The 17,353-nt window shown below is 40.5% G+C and overlaps 1 protein-coding gene across 5 annotated transcripts in view; it reads left to right on the top strand.

The window, feature by feature from the left end:
- The window catches only part of CLIP2 (CAP-Gly domain containing linker protein 2), an 83,358-nt gene extending 66,488 nt beyond the window's left edge, over positions 1-16,870 (top strand). For 4 of the 5 annotated variants that reach the window (XM_087944022.1, XM_087943955.1, XM_087943902.1 and 1 more), the window contains 5 exons: positions 1,022-1,178; positions 2,419-2,578; positions 5,797-5,982; positions 10,203-10,265; positions 11,569-16,870. In XM_087944022.1, the coding sequence (XP_087800148.1) occupies positions 1,022-1,178; positions 2,419-2,578; positions 5,797-5,982; positions 10,203-10,265; positions 11,569-11,580 (578 nt within the window). In that variant the 3' untranslated portion in view covers positions 11,581-16,870. Of the gene's footprint in view, positions 1-1,021; positions 1,179-2,418; positions 2,580-5,796; positions 5,983-10,202; positions 10,266-11,568 lie in introns of those variants that run through there. The other variant, XR_015745428.1, reaches the window with a different exon arrangement.
- The last annotated feature ends 483 nt before the right edge of the window (positions 16,871-17,353 follow it).

Here is a 17,353-nt window from a genome sequence, read left to right as displayed (position 1 = left end):
GATTACTGCAAAATCCCCATTCCCTCTGTACCCCACTAACTTGCTTTCCAGCTCCATTCTCCTGTGCAGGGCAACCAAAGAAGACCCAGCCGATCAGCTGGGACTCGGGAGGCAGAGAATAGATGGGGGCTGGGCCAGTCAGAGGTGGTATTTTCTGGTTCTCTGAATTACTCAAAATTTCCGCTACCGGTTCTCCAGAACTGGTCAGAACCTGCTGAATACCACCTCTGGGCATGTGCATAGGAATGTTTATGCAGTGTCAAAACTGCATTCCTTCAGAATAGAGATGATCTGATAAGAAAGAAAACTAATAAAGAATTTCCTACCTGTAAAAAACAAGCAAATAGGGTGGAAAGGAAGGATAGAGTAGGCCAGTGATGGTGAACCTTTTTGGCACCAAGTGCCCAAACTGGAACACGAGCACACACCAGAGTGCTGGATACCTAAAGACCAGCTGGCCAGTGCGCATGCATGCGCCGGCCAGCTGGTCTTTGGGTTTCCGGTGCTCCACCATGCATGAAGACCAGCTGGCCAGTGCTGGAAACTGGAAGAGCAGCTGGCAACAGTGCACATGCCCACAGAGAGGGCTCTGGTGCCACCTCTGGCACATGTGCCATAGGTTCACCATCAAGGGACTAAACTAAAATGTCAATTCCATAGGTTCAGCAATTTTTCTATTTTAGGAGAGATGGGAGAATTTGTAATGGTTGGCATTTTAATTGGCGGAGCTGAAAAATTCACCTCCCCTACTTAAGATGACTAACCAGATTTGGGTGATATTGCGCCAACTCATGATAATTTATTTGTCTCTGATCTGTTGGCTATGATGGCTAGAGCTTATGAGAGTTGTACTTCAGCAACATCTAGGAAGTCTCAAATTCTCCACTCCAGATGCATTAGCCCAACCTGGCTCATGCAAACGTTTTTCTCTTCCTACCTTGCCATGGGCTCCAGTTCGGTTTATTCTATGTTGTTGGTTTGTTTTTTGTTCCCCCATCTTCTCTTTCTTTCTGTTTGCCAGCACTGGAAAATAGATGCAAGAGCTCTGACAAGAAGGCGGATTCTTTGTTGAAAGAAAAGAAAAGGCTGGAAGCAGATCTAGAAACAATGTCAAGAAAAACCCACGATGCTTCTGGTCAGCTGGTTCTGATCAGCCAGGAGCTATTAAAAAAGGAAAGGTCAGTCTTCTCTCCACCCAGAGACAGCATGACATATTTAGAGCATTAGGATTAGGAACCCCAGTTATGATAATAATAGAATCTATCAATGGTTCCAAGGGAACCTTGGCTTCTATGCAGAGTACTGACCCTACTCGTTTTGGGGAGAAGAACTCTAAAGCTGGAAATGTCTACTATAAAACATTCTGATTATTCTGAAGTTTCCTGAATGGGGCAGCTTTTCAGCATCTTCCAGATAATATCACTTAGAATTTCCAACCTTACTCAAAGCAGGTTCTAAATTCAGGAAATTCCTATCCTAAACATTAGTAAGGAAAACTAGGTTAGGAAAGGTCTATAGTTCCAAAACAGGTAAGAGTCTGTCTTTCTGTCTTTCTGACTGTCTTTCTTTCTTTCCTTCCTTCTTCCTTCTTCCTTCCTTCCTTCCTTCCTTTCTTTCTTTCTTTCTTTCTTTCTTTCTTTCTTTCTTTCTTTCTTTCTTTCTTTCTTTCTTTCTTTCTTTCCTCCCTCTCTCTCTCCCTCCCTCCTCTCCTTCCTTCCTTCCTTCCTTCCTTCCTTCCTTCCTTCCTTCCTTCCTTCCTTCCTTCCTTCCTTCTTTCTCTTTCTTTCTTTCTTTCTTTCTTTCTTTCTTTCTTTCTTTCTTTCTTTCTTTCTTTCTTTCTTTCTTTCTTTCTTTCTTTTTCTCCCTCCCTCTCTCTCTCCCTCCCTCCCTCCTTCCTTCCTTCCTTCCTTCCTTCCTTCCTTCCTTCCTTCCTTCCTTCCTTCCTTCCTTCCTTCCTCTCTTCTTCCTTCCTTCCCTCCCTCCTTCCATCTCTCTTCCTCCCTTCCTCCCTACCTGATTTGGAGCAGTTGCTGCTTCAGTTATGGAACTGTCTTAGATAATTGACTCCCAGATTATTAATTATTAGATAGCAACTATCAAATACAACAGTTGGATTAAGTAGTACCTCCTTATTGATGGAAGGCTTTTTAGCTGTCATATTGCACTTTTAAAAGCATAAATAAATTATACAATTTTTGTTATCTCTTACTCCTAAAGGAGGCCAGAGTAGTATACAGAATGCACACACATATACGTATCCATCCCACTTGTTGAATATCGACTGAAAGGAATAAAATACATCAATAAAAGCTAAAAGCAGTTCCAGTATTAGAATCAAATTCGTTAAGATATTTGATAGATTCTCTCCCACAGGCAGGCTGAGATCTCTTTCCGATCTTCTCTCCACTCTTCCTGCAGAAGCTTGAATGAGCTGCGGGTGTTGCTAATGGAAGCCAACCGGCATTCGCCTGGCCCTGAGCGAGACTTAAGCCGCGAGGTGCACAAAGCCGAGTGGAGGCTGAAGGAGCAGAAGCTCAAAGATGACATCAAAGGACTGCGAGAAAAACTCAGCATCCTGGTGAGGACAGGGCGGGTGGAAAATTTAGAGCGGGTTAGTCCAGCTGATACACATCATATGCAGAGCCTCAGCAAGGCAGTTTTGCCTTGATGAGGTACATTGTGGAGGAAATACGATTCACCCCATCATAGCGGAATAATTGCATGAATTATGAAAAGGAGGACTAGGTGTGACATGATAGCAGTCTTCCAATATCTCAGGGGCTGCCACAAAGAAGAGGGAGCCAAGCTATTCTCCAAAGCACCTGAGGGCAGGACAAGAAGCAATGGGTGGAAACTAATCAAGGAGAGAAGCAACTTAGAACTAGGGAGAAATTTCCTGACAGTTAGAACAATTAATCAGTGGAACAACTTGCCTCCGGAAATTGTGAATGCTCCAACACTGGAAGTTTTTAAGAAGAGCTTGGACAACCATTTGTCTGAAGTGGTGTAGGGTTTCCTGCCTAATCAGGGGGTTGGACTAGAAGACCTCCAAGGTCCCTTCCAACTCTGTTATTCTATTCTAATCACTTTGTAGAGATCGATTCTGGACCTTCCTCAGGCTTTCCAATACAGGTAATCCTCAACTTGCAACCATTTGCTTAGCAACATTTTGAAATTACAACAGCCCTGAAAAAAGTGCCTTGCAACCAATCCTCATACGACCCCTACAACACCCCCATGGTCATATGATCAGAATTTGTGTGCTTGGCAACTGGCATGTATTGATCACATTTATGACAGTTACAACATGCCGAGGTCATGGAGTTGCCATTTGGAACTTTCCCAGTTGGCTCCGAACAGGCAAAGCCAATGGGGGAAGCTGGATTCACTTAACAACCACATGATTCACTTATCAACTGCAATGATTCACTTAACAACCATGACAAAAAAGGTAAAATTGGGCACGATTTCTTCAACAGCTGCGTTGCTTAGCAACAGAAATTCTGGTCCCTACTGTAGCCATAAGTTGAGAATTACCTGTAAGTGGAAGAGGATGCTGTGCATACAGTGCACATGTGCAAAACCTCTTTTGTCAACTGGCTGTGCAAAGAGGGCCACAGAAGTGATGGAAAGTTGTGCAGCATCTTCAGAAGCAGGAGGCCTCATTGGTTCAGGAAACAATGCTGAAGGACTGGCTGACTTGATGTTTTTCAGCGTGCAACTTTTTTATAACTTTGCCAACTCTCATCTTGGTGTCCATATCAGTGAGCTGAGAAGTAAAGATCATAAGGTGCTCCCTTAACGGACTTATGTTACTGTCTGAGCAAAAAAAAAAATCCATTCTAGTGGAATTTCCAAAGAATTCCATTCCAGCAGTGCTAGTGGGGCTCCACATGAGCTTAGCCAGGGGTCTCCAACCTTGGCAACTTTAAGCCTGGAGGACTTCAACTCCCAGAATTCCTCAGTCAGCTTTGCTGGCTGGGGAATTCTGGGAGTTGAAGTCCTCCAGGCTTAAAGTTGCCAAGGTTGGAGACCCTGGCTTAGACCATATCCAGGACATTGGGAATCACTTCCTGTTTCAGAAGATTAGAGAAAATTGAGAAAGAGATTAGCACGATTTGGAGGAAGAATAGTTTGCTTCCTTCTACAAAAGAGTTCCACGGAGCCTTGAATCCGTAGGTTTTCTCCTAAATTCTCTTCTCCTACCTAGGTAGGAGAAGTCTTCAGCAGATTTCCCATTAAACTCAGTTTATCAGATTAGAAATCATGAATTCATAACTCCGGTTCATTTGCAAGCCATCTTCAGAAAGTTGCTTGAAATTGCTTCTCACATTTAATTATTCATGGATTGAATGACCCAGCAAACTACGTTCTCTTCAGTTAGGCAGGATTGCTTTAGACAGTTCAAAGCATTTTTTTGGTGAATTGTCACTAACTTGAATGATAATTCTGACAGGTCATAAAATGTTTGATTCCTTTTCCCTGTGACATCCCTCCGTGCACTTGGGGGGGTCATTAAGATTTATTCTATACTGCTTTCGAAGGTGTGCATAAACCTCAGGGGTGGGATTCAAAAATTCCCAGCAACCAGCTCGCTGCCCAGTTGCTGGGTGGGCGTGGCCATGATGGGCGTGGCCTACCAAAACTTCGGGGAGGTTGCCTTCCCAAGGGTCCAGAGGCCTCCCTTGGGCCTCCGGGAGAGCGAAAACGGCCTCCCCCGGGCTCTGGAGGCCCTCCGGAAGCCGGAAACAGGCCCATTTTTCCCTCTCCGAGAGCCTCCTCATGGACCCCTCACTTACCTGCATCGAAAATGCTGTGGGGAGACTCCTGGGAGGGATGGCATGGGCAGCCGGTCGGTTCAAATACCGGTTTGGCAAACCAGATGCAAATTTAATATCCGTTTCATTCGTACCGGTCTGAAGCGGTAGAATCCCATCCCTGATAAACCTCACAGGCTTTAGCCTTTAAGACTGTACCTTTCAGTAGGAAATTAAAAGATTTTTATGGGCTGAGAAAGCACTTTGACCTTGAAACAGTTTATAGAGTGAGGAAGTGAAGGATGTTTTATTTCTTGCTTTTTGCAAGGGTTACCTAACTACAACCCTGTGCCACTATTATCTTTATCATTCTCAATTTCTACATAAGAAAGATGTTCCCTTTATGGACTTAAGAGAGGTGACAAATTCCCGATAGGGAGACCCAGAATTCAATCTCTAAACCAGGGATGTTGGAGTTGAAGTCCACCAGTCATAATGGGTCCATTGTTCCCCACCTCTGCGTCTTAACTCTGCCTTTTAATATTATTGTTAAATATTATTATTAAATTATTATTTAATATCATTACTAAATTATTATTAATATTTATTTAATGTGTTATTTAATACTTAATGTGTTAAATTTATATTTACCGACTAAGAAATAAAGGGAGACTAATTTAGATCTATTTCAAGCTATTTAGCTCTCGTCAGCTAGCCATACTCTTCTGGGATTCAAACCCAGGCAACTTACATATTAGGTAGATGTATTAATCTCTAAGCCACAGGCTCTCCTTGCTTTGCTGGCTATACCTGGGGAGAGATTATGTGTTTGAAGCAGTATGCTCCATCCCATATTTGACCAGGTTGCCCTGTTTAAAAAAACAATTAATATTTAATATATTCAAAAGATCTCCCACCTTTTCTTCTCCTTCCCCCTTTTGGATGCGGATTTAATACTTTCTCCTGATTTCCTATAAATGAAAGCAGCATATAGTTCTCTAATTTCTTATTTTTTTAAAAAAAAAAATGAAATATCCAGGACAAAGAAAAAGCAGTCACGGATCAGCGGCGGTATTCCCTTATTGATCCTTCTTCGGAGACAGAGATTCTCCGGTTGCAACACCGGCTGGTCAGCACTGAGGATGTCCTGAGGAACGCCTTGGAGCAGGGCCAGCAAATGGAAAAGCTGATGGAGGCTATGCGCAACTGCTCTGAAAAAGCACAGGTCAGTCTTTCATGGCCATATCTGGAGTGGACCTGGTTAGGGAGGTTACATGTCAATCTTCTATAATCTACTTCAGGGGTGTCAAACTTGATTTCATTGTGCCTCATCAGGGTTGTGCTTGACCTGGGGTGGGGGGAGGCAGCAGAGGTGGTATTCATCAGATTCTGACCAGTTCTGGAGAATCGGTAGTGGAAATTTTGAGTAGTTCAGAGAACTGACAAATACCATCTCTGAATGAAGATTTTACAGTATCCTTCCACTGCCACACCCACCAAGCCATGCCCACAGAATCGGTAGTAAAATAATTTGAATCCCACCACTGGGGGGGTAGGGGGGGCACGGCCAGCTCCCCATCCTGAAGCCCTCGGCCAGCGAAAACGGAGCCCAAGAGAGGTTTGCTTTTGCTGGCAGAGGCACTGCGGCCCAGTCCTTTACTGTTTCCAGGGCGGCGGCACATGCCAGATCTAAGCACCCTGCTGGCCGGATCCAAATTGTGGGCCTTGAGTTTGACACCCCTGCTCTACTTGCTGTTAAAAGAAACTAAGAACTGGACTTATCCTGGTTTCTCAACCCTTGCAATGAGAGGTCCTGCAGTATTGTCTTGTTTACACATTCACAAATGGAGGGGTCTGTTTGCTCTAATCTGTAGCTTTGGGGTTCGTGCAATTCTATTTCTAATTTTTTTTCTTTATTAACTTAACCTACATCCCTCCTTTATTATTTTTATAAACAATTCAAAGCAGTGAACTTACAGATAGTCCTTGACTTATAACCATTTGCTTGGTGTCTATTCGAAGTTACAACAGCATTGAAAAGAGTTGACTTACGACCTGTTTCCACATATAAGGCCATTGCAGCTTAAAATGGGGCAAAACTCACTTAGTAACTGTCTTGTTTAGCAAAGGAATTTGGGGTTCAAATGACTATCCTTACCTAATACTCTTTTTTATTGGAAAGCCACCATCCCAATCAGGAGGAGGCCTCAAGTGGGATATTAATCTGGACTCATGAAGTAAACACAAGTGGACAAGGCCTAACCTTCCTGAATGTCTTTGAGTCTTACCTAGTACCCTGTTTCTCCAACAATATGGCCTCCCCAATGGGAAGTCCCAGCATGTTTTATAGGCATGAAATGAAATTAAGCCCCTCCCCCAAATTAAGGCCTATATTAAAACATGGAAATGGGGAATGGTGGGGGCTTACCATTAGGAAGTACTTTTGTTGCACACCCGGATATGGTGCTGCCTGCATTGACCGAACGGTGCCCCACCAACGCCGAGGTCAACATCCAAGCCGTCGCCGCCACCGAAGATGCAAGGGGGATTAAGTCACCCGAAAGATGGCCTAGCCATTTTGGGGGCTCAAAAAAAAAAAGACCCAGCCTTATTATATGAGAAACACGGTATTACCCATGCAAAAGCTGCCAATTTGAAGAGATCCCTGTGAAATAGGCATAGAACAATAAAGTTTGGTTGTTCGTGCCTGATGTTACTCTTCCTATTTTTCCACAACAATCCCGTGAGGTGGGTTGGACTGGCCCAAAGTCTCCCACCTGGCTTTCATGCCCAAGGCAGGATTGGAACTCATAGTCCCCTGTGGCAAAAAAGGTCATTAAATGGTGCACTGCTCACTTAACTGCCTTGCTCAGCAGTGAAAATTTTGGACTCAAGGTCATAAGTTGAAGACCACCTATTTTTCTGCAGTCAGTGAACAACTGAACATGCGTATAATTTGACCCCAAATATTTGAAATTTCATGAATGCATTATTGTTATTTTAGCTAAGCCTCTTGTTATGCAAAGAGGAGATTAATATGGAAATACTTTCAGTTTATATTTTAATAAAACATTATAGCTTTTTATTGATTTTCTTTTCCCTAATGTCTCATATTTCTTCTTTACATCACATAAAACTGTTCATTTTTAATGAAATTCTATCTCTTTTTTTTTTTTGAAAATTTTATTTGGGTTTTCACAAAAACAAAATACAAATAAAACATCTTTTTTGAAAATAGCATGGTCCCAGGTTATCACTTCTTCATACAGACACAAAACTCAATTTCATGCTCATTTTTATATTCTATTCCATATCTTATTACCATTTTATATTTTCTACATAGTTTTTCCCCTCTTTTAATTTTCTCAACTTTGTTTTAATTATCTCATCTCAATTCAAATCATTATATTTATACTTTTGTCTGTCCTGTTTCAAGTTCACATTATCTTTTCTTATTAAGCAAATTTTTCCGTGTAGTTACCAATTAGAGTATGACACCCTTATATCCTTTAATTTTATCCATTCAAACTCTTATTTAAGCTTCAATGTATACCTTTAAGATTATAGCATTCAATATAATACATAATTTCAAATCGAGTTCTGCTTGGTACATTCTTAAAATAGAGACTATATTCTTAAAAAGAAATATATATATATATGTAAATAAAACACACATTCCATTCCAATTCAATTCTATCATTAATATGCATTAAAATCTTAACATCTTTAACATTTCTTTTCAATTAAATATCATACTTCCTTGGGAACACTTATAAACTTTCCATAGTTAATTCTTTTTTCCCCATATTTCTCACTTATATTTTTATAAATCATTACTAATAATTAAAAATGTTCCCTTTTAATTCTCTCAATCATTATAATTCATTTATTTATTAACAAACATCCCACTACATTACAGTAAATATTTTATCCATCATCATATTTTCTAAAATTATTTCTATTTGTAATATAACAATGCTATCTTATGTACCTTTGCAGAATCCCTTTGCAATTAAATTTTCACCCATTATCTCTAAACAAGCTTATGATTACAATCCTTATATCTTTTCTCTGTTTCTCCATTTCTTGTTTCTGTTTTTTACAACTTCTTTTCCTTGCCTTCTTCCCCCTCTTCTTCTCCCTCCCTTTTTACCCCCTCGTCTCTCTACTTCTAACTCTCTCATCTGTAATCCCCTCTTCTGTTGCTTTCTAATATTATACTTATATTTCAAATTGTTCTTTTTGGTTGTTTTTTCTAGTCTTAAACCTTTCACTCTCTTTCCCCCCTTTTCTTTTTTCCCCCCACTTAAAATTATTTGATCATTAAAGATGGCTTCTTCTTTGTCCCAATCTTCTTGTTCTGCAAGTGTTTCTTGTTGCTTCTCATAGTTCCAGATCTCCATTTCTAAGGATTGAAACACGAAGCCAAAAGAACTTCTCCCTTCTTGTGCATCTTCTTTCCATTTTTAAAGTTCCGTTTTCAGTTCTTCTAAGAGTGATACCATTTTAAAAACTTTTAAACAACCACACGGTTAATTTTAGTCATCTAGATGCAAAAACCAAAAATCACCAAATAATCCAAGGCTGTTTCTACTTGCTTCTTTTTTCCACTTTCTCTTCCTGGGGTTCTATTATTTTGTTACCAAGTTTCAATTAAAATGTATCTTTGAGGAATCTTGTTAAAATTTCACTGTAAGTTCCTTTTAATTACAGTTCCATTCCTTAATTCCAGGCAGTCTCCTCCATTTTTCCAGATCCTGCCCTTTTATTCTTTTTTTTTCTCCTTTCCTGCTTTTAAAAACTTTTAAATGTCCAGAAATCTTTATTATCCCTTTGACTTTTATTTTCAGCTTAGATGCCTATTAATGTCAAAGTGGATTTTTTTTTTCAATTTCTTGCTTAAGTCTCTTAGCAATCAGTATAAGGAAGGGAAGAAAAAAAACCTAATCCTTTCCCTTCTCTCTCTCTCCTTCGCAGCTTCAAAATCTTCTTTGGGAACAATGTTGTTAAGTTTAAATTCCAGGGTACCTTATTTGTTGCTTTTGCTATTTGACCCGGTCAACCAAAATTTTCTCTTCTTATCTTCCTCCTGCACATTCTTTTCCGGTCGAGTTCTTCTTTGTGGTGGCCATTTCTGACCACCGCTACAACCGCCTTCGGGAAAGGGAGTAATGGCCAGCTGGGGAGGAGAGATGCGGCTCTCCTCAACCCTGCAGGCAGTCTCCCCTCTCTTCACCACCTCTACGGGGTGGCTTAGCCCCAAAACCAGCCGGCTCGGGGCGCTCCAGCAGCGAGCACAGATCGAAGCCTCAGAGAGACGAGGTTTCGGTCTGTCGCCGAAGAAGCTCAAACCGGAATTCTCAGATTCTATCTCTTTTTAATGCATTGTCCAATTGTGTGAATTCATAAATCATTTGTGACCAAAGTTCTTTTTAAAAATTTTAGACTATTGGAAACTCTGGATCTGCTAATGGAGTCCATCAGCAGGAAAAGTCTCACAAACAGGAGGTTGGTGACTCTAAATATCTTTCATGTAATAATTTCTTCAGTTCCACTTCTGACTTTATTCCTGAAATTGAGATAGCAGGTATCTTATCTGCTTATTGTGTGAGGTAGGTGCAATTAGATGTTGTAGCTTCGAGTGTTTTTAATATTAATGACTTTCTTCTCCAAATTGAAATAGGTTTATTCTGCTTTTTAAAAAAAACCTGCAATTGTCCATTTTTTTCCTGCAGAAATGGAATCTTGCTGTAGTAGATGATCATATCAGTTATTCAGCAAATGTCCATAAATGATATTTTTTTAGGGAAAGTTTATTTTAACTCTTTTCTTTCTGACAACTCCAGCTGATCTCACAGATATGTTGGTCTAAGCCAGGGATGTCAAACTCTATTTCATTGAGGGCTGCATCAGGGTTGTGTTTGACCTCGGGGGAGGCGGGGTGAGCGTAGACAAGGTAGGCATGGACAGCATGACATCACTCATGGGGGGCGCCTGTGGTAGCCCAAGTGCTCTGCCAATGAAAACGGGCTCCCGAGCTCTGTTTTCGGATGCGACAGCCTCCTGCAACCCTCTGCCAGCAAAAACGGAGCTCGGGGGGACCATGTGTAGTCCTTCTGAGCTCTGTTTTCAGCTGGGACGGCGTCCTGCAACCCTCTGCCAGTAAAATGGACTTTGCAAGGGCCACGTGCAGCTCTCCCAAGCTCCGTTTTTGCTGGCAGAGGCATCATGGGCTGTTTCCAGGGCGACCCCTTAGGCTGGATCTGGCACCTAGGACTTGAGTTTGACACCCCTTGTCTAAAGCCATTCAAAGGCTGAACCAGGAAGCAGGCTAGTTAATTGTGGTGACCTTTGACCTAGGCCTTTCAAGACGATTAAGATGTCATCATTTTGGACTGCCTCTGGAACCCTACCAATGTTACTTGGAAAGAGGGCAAAAAACCAGCCATCACAAGCTTTAGAAGACAAAATTTGTAGTTCAGGATTGAACTGTGGGGTCCTTAGTGCTCTCTGAGCTCCGGGGTTTTCTTGCAGATGTTTCATTATCAAACTAGATAACATCATCATTGATGGCCGTCCCCCCCATATCATTCACTTAGCAACTGTGAATTCACTTCCTGACCATAGTGATTCGTTTAACAACTGTCACAAGGGAAATCATAAAATTGAATCCATAATTTGATGACCCTCTTTATGGCCAACCACAATTACGACCATAATGGGCAGGGTCTTACTGTCATAAGTCAAGGACCGCTTGTATTTAATCATGAGCACTGAATCAGATTCCTAATCCGTATCTCTTGTCTTACAGGAGAAACACTGATGGAAAAGAAGGAAGGAAGGAAGGAAAGGAAAGGAATATGGAAATCATTGGATCTGTTGTTGAGAAGACGGAAACTTGGAGATGCCTCCCTCAAGCACCACCAAAAGTATTTCCATTCTATGAACCAAGTGGAAGTCAAGAACGACGGTTCCTCCCCGGTGATTTCTTTAGTTCTACGTTGGGTCCAGTTCCTCCAAAGATGCGGTACAGCAGTTGTGCCTATGGCTGAATTTCTCCTTTGCTACCTGCAGCCTTTGGCCGTCATTTTTACTGGCATGGCGTATCATGTCAGGTTTTTGGGGAGGTACTTCCTGCTGCGCCGGCGAGATACCTCATTTCAGTGGCTTTTGAAAGACATTGGAGATTTTTCTAAGCGACGCCCCACCCCCCTTTTGAATATTTGCTTAAGTAGCTAATAATTTGCACAGGTGCATTCAGATTTCCCCCTCCAGATCCGCCGGATGGACCCAGGTTACAGGTCTGCAAAAGAGCTAAGATCGAGTACCAATGACCGTAGGGAACAGCCCAGTGTCTGTCTGAAAAGAATCTCTGTCCTCTCCTTAAGCAAACAAACAAACTCTTTTGAGGTCAGAAATATAGAGACTTTGCTTAAACCTAATGATGTAACATGGGATACGCCTTTTGGGGTGGACCTTCTCTAACTTATTTTAACTTCAGTAATTATCAAGTCATTGGTGATTTTAGAGTTTTTGAGCCAATGGTGGACTTCTAAGCTGGTGCCCGTATAGTTACATCTCTCATCTATTCAGAGATACATCTTCTTTAAGCCAATGATGGTTAGCCCTTGAAACTAAAGTTGAGATTGACCCAGAGATTTAATCAGCAACTCTCTGGAGGCAGCTGAGATGTCCTTGTTTTGAGGGTGGAGCGGGGTGGCATTTTTTTCCCCTTTCTCTTTGACTTATTACGCTTGAAATTCTGAAACACTTTCCCAATATACCCTAAGGCTTCTTCTTTTTATTTATTTTTTAATAAATAAAACTAAATTAAACTTAGGCCCCATTTACACATGCAGCAGAATTGCAAGGTTTTCATCCAAATAAGATGCCTTTCAAGTATTTTGGATTTCAGCTTCCAATCATTAAGACAGAACTGCAAAAAAAAAAAAAAAAAAACCTGATAAGGGGAAATCCAAAATATGCGGAGAATAGGTTGCTTGGCTCTGTGCTTCTGTTTTGCACAGATCAGTCTTATTTGTATGTTCTGCCAACGCAAATAACAAGGAAAGTAGCTTGTTTGAGGTGAAAAGGGAAGAAAGTAGCTTATTTGGGGTGAAGGACAGAAGAATTCAACCTAACCTTCAGAGCACAAGTTGCTTTGCAGCCTGTGGTAACAATCTTCAGATAGTATGTTCTCCCTTGGTTTTCTTGCATGTATAAATTTGAGACCCAGATGAATTTCCAGATGAGAAGATGTCTTAAGTGTTTAAATATGAATGGTTGGAGCAAGAATGTTCGCTTGTGTGTTTATATGGTTTTTTTTTTCTCCTTTTTTCTGCTCGTGGTACACAGGTTTGAGAGAGAATGGGTGCCTGTGAGTGTTGTCTTACAAAATGCCTTCTTTTGTAAACATGGCTTTGTTAAAAGAAGCTGACTAGAAATTGGTGCTAAGTAGAGAGAACCTAAGAAGTGGTTCAGAGGAACCATCTTTCCTCCAAGAAAGATCTACTTCCCCCCCCCACACACACACACCCAGAGTGAGCACTCATTCTCTTCATTCCTCCCCCCATATACTACATTGTGGTTTTCTCAATCCCACCGCCACTAGAGGATTTGAGGATTTCAGAGGAACAAAAAGTCCACATTGTTGTGAGTTCGAGTAACCATCCGAAGCAAGAACACATTACTGCTATTCTCATCAAACTCAGAGATGCCACCTGAAAAGAGCAAAGTAACCAAGAATCCGGACGGCTGACTAGCATTCAGAAAGATGTATCTTACAGGTTGAATTGATGCTAGTCTGTTGGCATAGTTTCAAAGACTGTTCCGGAAGCATAAACCCTTTGAAAGAGGGCGATGGAATTTGGAAACAAAGAGCTTATCATGCATACATGTTCTTTCTTCCTGTAATCCTAACCGTGTAACCCCAGTCCTGTGGCTCTCAAGTATAAAATCCCAGGGCACCAAAGGTCCAAACAGCTGAACCTTGGAACAAGTGAGCTGCCTGCTCTAATGAGGTATGGAATTCAACTGGACTCTTTTTTTGGGTACTTAGACCAGATTATTCCACTACTTCTTTATGCCTCTTAGGCTCTGCTTCTTACCTTGAGAGGGTTGAATCTAGAACCAGGATGCTATCTCGGAGCTTCACATTTGGTGTCCTCTCCATGAGATTATTTGTTGTAGGGATCTGGTGATGGAGAATGTAGGGTTCCAATTGAGAAACTGTCTCCCTGGGCTCTGATCAGGCATTTTAAGATTGCGAATGTGGTTTTTGCTGCTTTTTCTTTTAAGGTGGCCAACTGATTCTCATTGAAAACTGCTACCTAGGAGGAAGTGCCATGTCAGCGTCATGTATTTTATGATCCTTCAAAAGGCCTTGGACTCTACTTTCATAGCGATGGATTTGCCAGTATGTACAGTAAACTTCCACACACTGATGTCCTCTGGTTTTATTGGGATCTCCAAGCCCACATAAAGATGTCTAGCTTTTGACTATGCTAGTTTAGTCTGGAAATTGGAGTCCCAACACTCCAATTGGAGCCATCAGGATGGGAGTCATCAGGATGGGGAAAGTTGATTTACAGTATTAAGAAGAATAAGTTACCCATTTGTCTTCATATACCTCTTATTTTTCTTCAGCTCTTTGTCATTTTTCTATATTCCTTTATTGATTTGTATCACCTGAAATGTTGCTGCTTAATCTTTTTTTTCCCCTGCAAAAAAATGGGCAGTGCAAATAATGATGGTGGTATTTTCTAATCAAGTTGTCTTTCTTTTGCGTTCTGTTTTGATGCACAGGAATTGGAGCAAGCTGACAAGTAAAACCACAGAAAAATAATATTTTTGGGAACTCTAATGAGATGTTATTAGTGTGATAATTCTCAACACAGGGTTTTTTTGCTTTGATAAATTGTGTCTATTTGTGGATAAACCAAAAAATCAACCGTTCTACAAATCTTTACCATCTCTTTCTTTTCACTGATACTGTTTTATCATGTCATTAATTAAAGTTACCTTTTGGGAAGTGAATCACAGAAATGGCCAGTATAAGAAGCAGGATCTTGGATATATAAATGAATTAATGTAAAGTTTGCTCCTGCTGGGCTAATTCTATACATGTGAACAGCTTAACTAACCAGAAATAGAAATTGTACCTTGATGTCCAAGTATGGAATCCTGGTTTATTCTACAGCTAAACAAGAGATTGGTGTTGGTTTATGAGCACTGCTATATGCGGGGCAATTAACAGAGAATCCAGGTTCCAATGACAAATGTGTTTTCTTGGGCTAACAGGCAAAAGGAAGTGGGAATTTCTATTTGGCATACTATTCATTCACTATTAGCCAGAATTCATCAGAATTCTAGTTTATTTTTGTGTGCAAACACTGTCTTTGAAAGAACAGTGTCAATTAACTTCTTTAATTTCCATCTTCTGATAGAGAGCTGAGATTATTTGAATCCTTTCCAGCTGCTTGTTCACTTTATTTATTCACCTAATGGCAACATTTATCCATTATGACCCTTAAAAACTGGTAGTAGTTTATCTGCACAGGATTGCAAGCCAAAGTAATTGTGCTATATTACAAGCAAGAGGCCAGTCCATCCTACCATTTTCATCAGGAGAAAAAAGAGGGATGGAAAGCAAAATTCAACAACAAAAAACATTATAAAAGTGCTAATATTCCTGGTTTATTTTCCAGCTATTCTAACTTTAAGCAACAGACGGGTTTCTGGGACACTTAATGAAAGTCTGAACTTGTAGCATTGCTGTGTGGTAGATGAGTGGGATGGGCCTATGACAGTTTACCACAGCCAACTCACCGCAGGACAAATCACTCTGGGATATTATCAAAGAAATGGTGGAACAGAATCATTAAAAAAAGGATGCAGAAGGAGGGACAGAATGAAATGTGAATGACAAAAATTAAAAGGTTTAAAACATTTATTTTCAATAATTAAATTGAATTGCTAAATTGTCCTGTGGTAAGTTGGCCGCAACGAGTTGGCTGTGGTGAGTTGTCCCAGTCCGGAGTGGGACTGCCAAAAATCCAGAAGGTTGATTTTTTTTTCCCCTGTAGGAAACAGCAACTTTGTACAAATTTTGGCAGCATGGTTGAGAATCTTGTGTCTCCTTTTGAAGCAGAAGAGCAGATGTATTCTTCTATATCCTGTGCACATTAGGTTCTCAAACTTGATGCTTTCCTGACTTGCCAGTCTCTAATTCTCATTATACCATGCTGAGAATTTTGTTATAGCCCAATACATCTGGAGGGTACCAAATTTGGGGATACTGCCTTTTGCTATGGTTTATACAATATATACAATTCTGCGGTGCTGCCTGACTCCTAATCAAGCTATTCTCCAAAGCCCCTGAGGGCAGGACAAGAAGCAATGGATGGAAACTAATCAAAGAGAGAAGCAACCTAGAGCTAAGAAGAAATTTCCTGGCAGTTAAAACAATTGATCAGTGAAACAACTTCTCTCCAGAAGTTGTGAATCCTCCAACACTGGAAGTTTTTAAGAAGAGATTGGATAAGTATTTGTCTGAAATTATATAGAGTTTCCTGCCTGAGCAGGGGGTTGGACTAGACAACCTCCAAGGTCCCTTCCAACTCTGTTATTGCTCTTTGTGTTTCAAATAAATATACGCATAGCCATTTCACAGGAAGTCAAAAACTAGCTCCAGTACAACTATCAATGGAGAGCATTCAGCATTTATTCTTGAAGAGATATATTAATCCACTAATCCTACCAGTCCAGTTTATCAGGTTCTTGAACAGGAACAGAATCCAGTCAAAACTAAGTATAATAATAAAAATAATGGATAACTTTTTACCCATGTGGTACGTATCCTAATTTTGTAGTTTTAGACACTTTTTTGGCTATCAAATTTTGTTAGACGAAGAAAATTGGTTTGACAGCGAATGTCTTATTTTATTATTGCCTTTTTTTCTGTTTGTTTCCTCTGTACAAAAAAGCTTAACAGATGGGAGTCAAAGTGTAACTACTTCTACAGATTATGTATTCATGTATTACATGCCCCGAGACTGGCTTTCTATAGTGTGATAAACTCATACTAAACCAATAAACATTGTGGCAGAAGAGAAGTTGCCTCTTGTCTCTCTCCTTGATGAATAATGACACAAAACTGATAAACTGGAAGATGATGCAACATTCTGAAATGTTTTAAGGTTTTAAAAAAGATTCTAACCCAACATTAGTTGTAATACCAAAGCTTTGCTACAGCTAAATACAGAGCAAAGAAATTAAAATTCCAAAAAGGAACACTACTTATTAATTACTAGTCTTTGTTTCAGATTTTTTTTATTTCACCTTTATCATTTTTATAAATGAATAACGCATGGAGGCAAACATGCCCAATATTACTTCTGCCTCCTATTTTCCTCAACAATTCTGTGAGGTGAATTCTGTTTAGAGTGACTAGCCTATGGGTGTCCAACCTTGGCAACTTTAAGACTTGTGGGAGGAATTCTGGGAGTTGAAGTCCACAAGTCTTAAAGTTGCCAAGGTTGGACACCCCTGGATTAGCCCAAAGTCACTCAGCCGGTTTTCATGCTTGACTAGAACTC

The sequence above is a fragment of the Notechis scutatus genome, chromosome 1 (assembly GCF_049901735.1).
Source record: "Notechis scutatus isolate UNSWTSFEM ecotype Mainland chromosome 1, rNotScu1.2, whole genome shotgun sequence".
Taxonomy (NCBI): Eukaryota; Metazoa; Chordata; class Lepidosauria; order Squamata; family Elapidae; genus Notechis; species Notechis scutatus.
This window is presented reverse-complemented; position numbering and strand designations above follow the sequence as displayed.